The sequence below is a fragment of the Zeus faber genome, assembly GCF_960531495.2.
Source record: "Zeus faber genome assembly, chromosome: 6".
NCBI classification, from domain to species: Eukaryota; Metazoa; Chordata; class Actinopteri; order Zeiformes; family Zeidae; genus Zeus; species Zeus faber.
This window is the reverse complement of record NC_137201.1, coordinates 11,059,339-11,069,338: the sequence shown is the minus strand read 5'-3', so window position 1 is coordinate 11,069,338 and position 10,000 is coordinate 11,059,339. Positions and strand designations below refer to the sequence as shown.

The following is a 10,000-nucleotide window of genomic DNA, read 5'->3' as shown; positions in this document are numbered from 1 at the left end:
ATAGAAGCTTATTAAAAGATTATTTGACTAAACAGAATGATAGTGGGTCAGTTAGTGTGGGTGATAAAAAAACAAACATCCATTGTGGTCCCGAGCGGCTCCCCGTCCTAGTAAACGGATTCTGAGGCCCTTCATTAACACTGAATATCAATTTTTTTCTAAGGTTCCATCGAAAACAGTGGGTTTGTATATCCATATATTGGTCAATGGGATTATTAGCAAGGTCTTTTATTTCCCTGACCCTTTCCGCACTTTCCACCTGTCTCATCCCACCTCCCCGTCTCTATGCTTTTCTGTCTCCTAGGTTCCGAGGAAATGGTGATGCTGGTTGGTTTTCCACTCCCGGTGTCATAGTGGGTGTCCCGCTGACCCTGCCTACGTCATCCAGAGTATTAGCATCGCCATGGCAGCCCCTTACCCTCAGAATGTGTGGCCTGCACCCTTCTGCAGGCGGCATAACTTTTAAGGGTAGGCTCACAAGGAGCGTCCAGAAACACGGCTGAAGGAGTGAAATCCCTCAAACCATGTAGTGTACCTTTTTGCACTCCAACGGGGGGAGGGTCTACATTTGAGTTCCATTTATTTATTTATCTATTTTATTTGTATTCATTCATTCATTCATTCATTCATTTCTTTCTTTTTTTTAAATTAAAACAGAAATGAACAGAAGCTGATTTGATTTTGAACAGTGTGTATGTGTATGTGTGCGGTCCGTGCATCTGAGTTGAGGCGAAGGTGACAAAGAAAGAAAGAAAGAAAGAAAAAAAGAAAGAAAGACACAAGGACAGAAAAGAAAAGCAAGGGAGAAGAAGAGATGGTTCTCTATATAACGCCCTACCCCAGTGCCTGCCTGCACTTCCTGGACGGCCTGTCATGGAGCCTGGTGTTCCCGTGCTACTGGCTGCTGGACCGACTCCTGGCCTCCTGCGTGGCCACGTCTCTGGAGAAGCGGCGGCGCTCACAGGACCCCTGCTCCTTCCTGACGCTGTGCGTACTGTTCTCAGCCCCGCTCTACATGCTCTTCCTCTTGCTGTCACTGCCCCTCGCCCTGCTAGGCTTCCTCCTCTGGGCTCCACTGCAGGCCATCCGCCAGCCCTACCTCTACACCTATCGCAGGTTAGTTTCATTTGCTTCAACGACCCTTCATACACCTAATCCTGTCAATGGAATATGTAACCTTAATACTGTTTAACTGCTAATATAAAAGTAGCAACGTTGCCTTCAATTGACCGTTGAGTTTAAATTCAAAAGAAACCACTGACTGGTGTGGATATTTTGACCTGATCTCCTGGCCGATTGGTCTCATCTGCAGACCGGACAAGCACCAGGCGGAGCAGGGGAGCGCGGGACCTGGTGGCACAGGGTCTGGGGAGTGGAGGCCTCAGGGCAGGAGCTTCTGCTTCTGCAGTGCCAATGTGTGCCTGCTTCCTGACTCCCTGGCCAGGTTCAACAACCTCTCAGACACCCATGGTAGAGCCCGCGAGGTGGGCAGGAGGATTCGTAATGGAGCCAGTCGGCCCCAGATAAAGATCTACATCGACTCGCCCACAAACACCTCCATCAGGTAAGGAGAAATGAATCCAGTTGAATATGTCATTGTTTAATCTTTAATATGAAATTGTTGAATCTAATGGACAAACATTCAAGGACACTTTGAGTGTTTTAATGTGAGGCATTAGATTTTATTAGTGCACTAGAGTTGCCTGTGAAGCGCATTCTGCTGTTCATTGTCTTTCCAGCTCAGAGACAGCACCCAAGATGTTTAGCATAGCTGTTATCCTCTCTTCATTTCATTTTATTTCTCTCCCCCTGTGGCTCACTTTTTGTTTTTCCTTGTTGTAAAATAGTGCAGCCTCCTTCAGCAGCCTGGCCACAGGATTCCGCCGTACCTCTTCTCTGGACCAGCGTCCAGAGCAGGCACAGACCACCAATGGCCCGGCTGATCTTGAGGCTGAACCCCTCACCGGGTGTCCAATCCACCCCTCGGGTGGCACCGACTGCCCTGTCCACCGCTCTGGGGGGGATCGGGGTTCCTCAGAATGCCCCCTTCATCCAGACGGCACAGAAAACACACCCGACTGCCCACTTCACTCTACAGGGGCGAACGGTGGCTCAGACTGCCCAGTGCACATTGCAACAGGGGCCCCGGACTGCCCCATGCACTCCTCAGGGGCTTCGAGCAGCCCGGGCCACCACGAATGCCCAATGCATGGAGAAGGGACGCAGACAAAACCCTCCCCTGACTGTCCCCTTCACACCTCTGGGGTTCAGATCAGCATCAGCGCCCCCGAGCCAGGTCCCGAGGACGAGGAGGGGGAAGTTGAGACAGGGAATCACCGGGGCCGGGAAGGAGCAGGAGATACGGGCAGCATCAATGCCTCTCGGGAATCCCTCACCCGTTACCATGGAGGGGACACGTGGAGGGATGTAGGGGGGGTGATTTCTTCCAACAACACCCTCTCCCACGTCCCACGTACATCGGTTTTTAAGCGGCCACCAGGGCGCAAACGCCGCCATGGAGACGATGGCTTTGACCATGACATCTCTGCCTTCTTCCCTGCCAACCTGGACTTCCTTGCCCTGCAGGAAGTGTTCGACCATGGGGCCACCACGCGGCTGCGACAACAGCTGCACCGCTACTTCCCCTATGTGCTGAGCGACGTGGGACGGTACGGCTGGAAGGGCTGCTGCTCCAGATTCAAGTTCCTCAACAGCGGCCTGTTGCTGGCCAGTCGCTACCCCATCCTGGATGCCAGGTTTGAGTGCTACCCCAACGGCAGAGGGGAGGACGTGCTGGCCGCCAAGGGAGCCCTGTTCGCCAAGGTCAGATGTTTCCCATTTCTGTTTTCTTTTTTCTAATGACTCTGAGGGAACACTACACAAATAACGCCACTGCAAAACACAAATATACAGTAAAGTGTCTATAGGTCCGTTTATTAATGATAATTCTTGATTTCAAAGGTTGATTTCAGTGTTTTATCTTTATTGTTACCTTTTTCGCAGCCTGAACCATGATTCCAGTTCTTTGATTGGCAAGAAAAACTGACTCACTCTTTGTAGAAGTCTTTTTAAAACTTTGTGAAGCTTTTGTAAAACAGATCTTCAGTGCAAGGAGACAGTGTGGGGCATTGTAAAAAGTGGGGGCCTATCCCTTCAGTTGGAGTCGACTTTGAAAAGGGTAAAAACAAGTTGTCTTTCTGTTCTCTTGATTCATTTCATATCTACTAAATTCAAACGTAATGTTACAGCGGACTTTTTCAGGCTTTGCCCAAAGCAATGATGTGCCGGCACTCTGATCTCAGCTTGGTACTGGGCCTTGGACTAATCTTGTAATCTCTCCGTAACTTTTGCAAAGCAGTAATTTAATCAGAATATATATATACAGGACAATAATAGAAAAGGGGCTCCTTATTTTGAAGAGTCGTGTGCTTTGACAATGGACTCAAGGTTGGAAGTGATATGACTCAATGACAAAAGCATGACCCACAAAAGAAAAGAGGAACAAATAATAGTCAATGTTGTATGACTGACTTAGTCTAAGTTCAGTGTACTCTTTTGTGGTGGCAAAGTGCCACTAGAAAGGTGTCATTGAGCAAAACCAATTTCCCAGATGTATCCATGCAGCCTAACACATCAATGGACACCACCTTGATGCATATTAAATTAACACGGGTTAGATGGAGGATAATGTCACCGTCACACTGGCGTCCGCTTTATACTGTGCTATAGCCCAGATACAGAGGGCGGTGGGTGTTCCACAACAGCCACTGGTGGATGAATCGCACCATAGACGCCATTGTTTTGATCCCTGCTGTGGCAGCTCTCTGCAAGGCGATTGCCCTTTGTCTGTTAACACTGCAGTCCTCCTGTCTGTGCTGTGAGAAATATTCTCACTAACAGCTGACAGAAAAGAAGCATGGGGTGTAAATTGCATGAGGACAATGTGTGCTGCAGTGATGGTGGAATCTGGACACTATGCACGTGTACTGGTACCTCTTTGTGTGCCTACAAGTGTTGGTTATATCATGGCTGTCTTATGCATCTGCGCATGCATAATTGAGCGTAAATGGTTTGTGCACGTGCACACTTGCCTGTGCACATCTAGGAGCAGCTCTGAGCCTGTGTTAAATGTGTCTCTGGGTTCATTAATTGCCCACCTGCCACGTCTGACAGGATCTAATCCTGCTGAATTGGATTCCGATCCCACTGCGCTGACCAGGTTTCACACAGCCAGGTGTGTACCAGTGTCTGTGGGTGTCGGTATGTGTGTGTACAGTATGGGTGTATGTTTTCCAATGTACGCAAAAGCCTATGTGTGTGCATTTCCCTCACGCCGTGTGGAGGTTATGAAAGGCCACAGATGAGACACATTTTCATCACAGGCTGCTTCTTGACATCCCCACTGTGTTCTGTCACTACCTGCTGAGTGCCACTGCAGTTTGCATGCTGCTCTCGCTCAGTTTCCTCCAACACAGGGTCTTACCGGGTCCCTCCAACAACCTGGCCACCAGCCCACTGCCTGGGACGTTTCAATGCGAGTTTACTATTTCCTCTGATGCCATGAAATATTCACTAGAGGTTTAGTGCCCCCACCACTGTATTGCCTGGCTACCTGCCAGCTGGTAGGGACGTCCCTCAACACAACTTTCTGCACCCTCAGTCATAACATGATTCACTATTAGAACATTCGTCAGTGCTGCTACACCTTAAAACCTGGCTCCCTGCCAGCTGGTTCCTCTTCCTCCCTCTTGCCACTTGCATGTCTTCGTCTGACTTTGATGTAGCTGCTGTTGGGTGACCCGCCCCCACCATCTCCTCATGCACTTCAGTCGTCTTGCCAGCGTTCGGAGTGTCTTGCAGAGATACGGCGGCCCCGCCACTCCGCGAACCTACAGTATGGTTGTCGTTGCTCATCATTACACGACCCAGCTGCTCTCCAGCTGGCTGCGGCGTGTCTGGAGGCCGTTGACGTATGTGTTGCACCTGACTGATCCCAGAACAGAATTTACATGCCAACTCTAGATTTCTTTTAGCAAAGAAAGTTTCTTGCCCGCTCCCTCCTTATATATCTTTCATACTCGATGTGCGAACGATTTAAGATACCTAAAGCCAAATAATACCGACCGAATTAAAGCCACTCTGCAAGTGGGTTCATATGATAGAATACAGTATTTGAACAAGGACAAATTTGTATTCATTTATGGTCCTCCACCCTTTCGATTAGGTGAATACAGTAGAAGGCAAGGGCGCTTAGACTACCTTGGATAAAGGATTCCATAGTCATGCCTGCTCTCCATCCCCTACTTGAAACATTTGCTCAAAGGTTCTTACCATCCACCTCAAGGTTCTTACCATCCACCGCAAGGTTCTTACCATCCACCGCAAGGTTTTTCACCATCTACGGAAAGGTTTTTACCATATGCAACAAGGTTTGCACCATCGACAGAAGTGTTTTAACAATCTAACGTAGGATATGCATGTTAACTAAGCAAATTGCTTGAGTTGTTCTTCCAAAAAAAAAACTGCTGTAGCTTGTTTGTAAGTTTAGCTGCGAGTCAACTCCTAATTTCCCACCGGACGTTCCTTTCCCTTACGAGTAAGCAGGTCAGCAACGCGAATCATTGTTTTATTGCGGATAAAGTGAGGGACAGAGGAAAGAAAGAGAGAGAGAGAAAAGAAAGAGGGGAGAAGAAGAGGTGGAGATAAGCAGAGTAAAAAAAGTAAACATACAAAGGTAGAACGAGCGATAAGAACAAAATAAAGAGAGAAACAAAGAGTGAAAGAGGGAGAGAGAGAGAGAGAGAGAGAGAGAGAGGGCAGCAGAGATAATGTTAATTAAAAAAAAGTCTCCCCAAAGGGGGAGCCAGCGCTAGCTCAGTAATTAAGGTTTTTCAGTCCCAACATTTATCCCCTATCATAATTATTTGAAACTACTGAGTGTATGGTTCAGGGCTGCCTGTGTGTGTGTGTGCCTGTGTACGAGAGTGTGAAAAATAACAATTGCGAACGCACTCGCTATTAAGTGCATCCCAACCAGGACATGCTCAAATTTAGATTGAATAGAAATCAATAACAGAATTTTCTAAATCACCCCCCTTCCCCATGTGCTTTGACAACCAAGGCGACCTCTATTTGCCATCGAGGTCATTTCAATCTATCGACACAAATTGCTATCCCATCCCCAGCCAGGGGGTTGTTAACCTCACTTTAGGTCGATACAAAAGCCTTATTTAAACATTGTCCGACTGAGTAGTGCGAGGTGGAGGTCTCCACTCTCAACTACAGCTTTTGTTCCACTGCGGCTGTGCCGGATACACTGAGTGAGACAGTGAGACCACTGGTTTACCGGAAAAACAATTTTGCCAGGTTTCTCTCGCCTCAGGATAATCTTAGCTTCAATAAAGACGTTGACGTACCTCGCTCAGTGCTTATAGTTTTTCCGCGATTGTTCCCACACCAACACCGGTACGTGGGACACAATGACCACAACCTGTCACTCATGTGTCGACCCCCCGGAACGGATTTGCCTAAAATGCAAGCACGTTTCCTGCTTGAAACTCAGATTGCAGTTCTAAACCATACAATTCCCTACATTTGGCACAATCTTCATGAATAAAATCTCTCGTGTTCACACGTAACACACATTCAAAGTGCCAAACTTTAATTTCCTCCTGTCCACACTGACTGTCCACATGGGCAAACACATGTTGCACAATTGTTTAATTATCAGTCAAAGCTTTACTGCAACAAAAGGGGCACAGGCGAGCTCTTCTATTTTTAAGCAATGGATGCCAACATAGGAGAGAGAGGCATAGCAAGAGTGAGAGTAAGAGGAGGAGGACGTGAAAGAGGAAGAGCAAGCTCAAGGGGAGCCATAATCTCTGATGAAATCCGGGCTACTAACAAAGGCGCCCGGACGGTCCATGGTCCAACAATGAGGGAGGCTGGCCAGAGAGTACGACCAAACTTGAGCAGGTTCACAGTCGCGTCCATCGTCCAGACTTTCCAAAATGAGAATAGGTAAGAAATCTACGCTCATTGCAGTATTGTAGTGTTGCATATCAATACAGTATTTAATGATTACTGTATGCAGTACATTTTATTATTATTTGTTCTGTATGGAGAACACATTACAAATCCAATGTTGTGTTTGTTTGGATGTATACAGTATTTTGGGAAAAAATTGAAACATACGTATATATATATATATATATATATATATATATATATATATGAATATGTTTTTGTTTATATTACATTAGTAATAAATTCGTACTAGTGTTTTCAATTCAGAATCAGAATCAGAATTGTCTTTATTGCCAAATAAGTTTACACATACAAGGAATTTGTCTCGGTGTTCTTTTTCATAGTAGTGTCTTACATTGAGCACATCAGTATTCAATCATTCAATTCAATTCATCAATTATTTCTAAGAAATGTCTATCCATATGATGGTGCGGTGTGTCATTTCAACGCGCACACACACACACACACACACACGCAAAAAAAAAAAAAGATTTTGAGAAGACATAACATTGTTTTGAATGCAGAGCTTAATTTTGCTGGAGATTTGAGGAGCTTTGCCTTTTGTGTGTGTGTGTGTGTGTGTGTGTGTGTGTGTGTGTGTGTGTGTGTGTGTGTGTGTGTGTGTGTGTGGGCTTTTGGATTTGCGTGTAGAGTTCTGCGAATATGAGGTAATGCTTTCAGAAAACGTGTGTAAACAATTGGAGAAAAACTGGAAAGCTGAATAATGCAAAATTCTGTCTGGCTCTTGGAACAGAGTGGCGCATGGCTTTCAAGTTCACGTGTTGCGAAGATAACATCTCGATGTTACGGTTTTATTCAGCACCTTGGCCCCTCCTTTACCTTAACACTCAACCCAAAGCTTGATACTCGTTGGACAAGAGTGACGAGCCACCGGTAGGTGCTGAAAGTAAATGTTATATTTTTATATATTTATATTTGTTGTAAGTTGTAATACCCCTTTGCTGAAGGTAGAGCGTGTTGCACACTGAAAATAAGCTTCAACTTAACTAAAAGTAGTTAAAGCATCTAAAGCCGTTAATGCAGGGTAGAAACATGGTGTATACACTGAGAATGCTTTTAGCACACACACACACGTGCGCAAGCACAGAGACATACGCCTCAAATTTTCCCTCAGGACTGTTGTCAGTTTCAGGGTCCACACACACACACACACACACACACACACACACACACACACACACCTATTCAAGCATGGATAAGCCTGTGAAATATTAAATACACAGGGCAGAATGCTAAGAGGCGAGGAAGGGAGAGGAAAGAATTGTGAGGAGAGGCGGGGATTGAAGCGGAGGATGAAGAGGAGAGGTGAGTGGAGAGGAGAGGAGACGACGGCAGAGAGAAACGGGAGAGAGGGGCGGGGGCAAAGGAAGCGAGGGAGGGAGTGGGTCAAGGAGTTGAAGCGCTGGAGTGATGCAAAGGCTGCGGAGAATCGGGGAAAGGCGGGAGAGCAACAGGAGAGATGAAAGACTTGTGGGGTGGAGGGCGTGGCGGAGAAGACACCTCAAGGAGAGAGCGAGACACTCAGAAATGTGTGGGAGCACGGAGAGAGTGGATGGGAAGAGTCAGGAGAAACAAAGAGATACAGAAGGAAGGTTTCGAGAAGGGTTAGGGGCTGGAAGGGTCGAATGTGGTTTACAGCGGAAGACACTGGTCCGAACTGGACCTGACCGGTCTGCTTTTGTTCGCTCAGGGCGAGATCTGTCCTTGCTGAGCGTGTGTTGCTGGCAGTTTATTCTGCAATGTGTCAAAACAATGTCAGGCTCACATCTAACACCAGCAAGTCATTCTCAAGAGTTTCTTTCAGTCGAGTTGTCGGTCACTGTCGGTCCATTTGAGTGCGCTTTCTTCTTCTTGACTGACGTGGTACCACTCAGAATTGACCTGATGCAGTAAATGCGTTGCGTTGGGTCTTGTTGTCTTCTCTTTCGTTGGGTTGTGTCCCGTTTTGTCTTGTTTTTGTGTTGGTTTGTTGTGTTGTATCCTGTTGTGTCCTGCTGTGTTTTGTCTTGTCCTGTTTTATTGTATCCTGTTGCTGTGTCGTGTCCTATTGTCTTGTGTCCTGTTGTGTCATGTCATGTTGTGTCCTGTTGTGTCCTGTTGTGTTCTGTTGTGTTCTGTTGTGTTCTGGTGTATTTTGTCGTGTCCTGTTGGGTCCTGTTGTGCCATTTCTTGTTGTGCCATGTCCTGTTGTGTCTTGTCCCATTGTGTTGTGTCATGTGGTGTTGTGTCCTGTTGTGTCCTGTTATGTTTTGTCTTGTCCTGTTGTGTTGTATTCTGTTGTGTCCTGTTGTATTGTGTCCTGTTGTGTTGTGCTGTGTCCTGTTGCATTGTGTAATGTCCTGTTGAGTCGTGTCCTGTTGTGTTGTGTTGTGTGTCCTGTTCTGTCCTATTGTGTTTTGTCTTATTGTGTCTTTTTACATCGTGTCATGGTGTGTTGTGATGTGTTATTGTGTTGTATTTTGTAAATGTTAAATGGGAAATGGGGTGCATTTATGTAACGCTTTTCTAATCATCCGACTCAAATCGCTTTACAGTACATACCTCATATTCACACCTTCACACACATTCGTACATTGATTCATACATATGTCATCTTGTATTGTGTTGTGTTCCTTTACGTTCTATTTCTGTTCCCTCTGAATAATTCTGGTACAATTCACTCTGTCAGGCAGAAGGGTCCTTCCATATATCACAGCTACAGTAAATGGAATTAAACCCACAAATCTGCCGCCAGAAAACCTATAGCCTTTAGGTACCGTGTCGATTTACTGTTCTGTGCTCCAGTTTTAAAATATAAGCATTTACTTGCTCTCAGTTTCCATTTGTCTAAGTGGTATTCCCTTCTAAAATAATGTGACTTCAGACAGTTTTGTGTGATTTTGTGTGATTTTATTTTATTTTGTCAGTCTGCGAGAATGAATGGCTATGTTGAAGGCAGAACAGGCCACGTTCA

General features: G+C 46.1%; 1 protein-coding gene across 1 annotated transcript in view; it reads left to right on the top strand.

Moving 5' to 3' along the window:
- The first annotated feature begins 767 nt into the window (after nucleotides 1-767).
- Nucleotides 768-10,000, top strand: part of smpd3 (sphingomyelin phosphodiesterase 3) — a 23,333-nt gene continuing 14,100 nt past the window's right edge. The window contains exons 1-4 of the mRNA XM_080002735.1: nucleotides 768-1,116; nucleotides 1,313-1,564; nucleotides 1,848-2,107; nucleotides 2,171-2,823. Of these exons, the coding sequence (XP_079858861.1) occupies nucleotides 815-1,116; nucleotides 1,313-1,564; nucleotides 1,848-2,107; nucleotides 2,171-2,823 (1,467 nt within the window). The 5' untranslated portion in view covers nucleotides 768-814. The remainder of the gene's footprint in view (nucleotides 1,117-1,312; nucleotides 1,565-1,847; nucleotides 2,108-2,170; nucleotides 2,824-10,000) is intronic.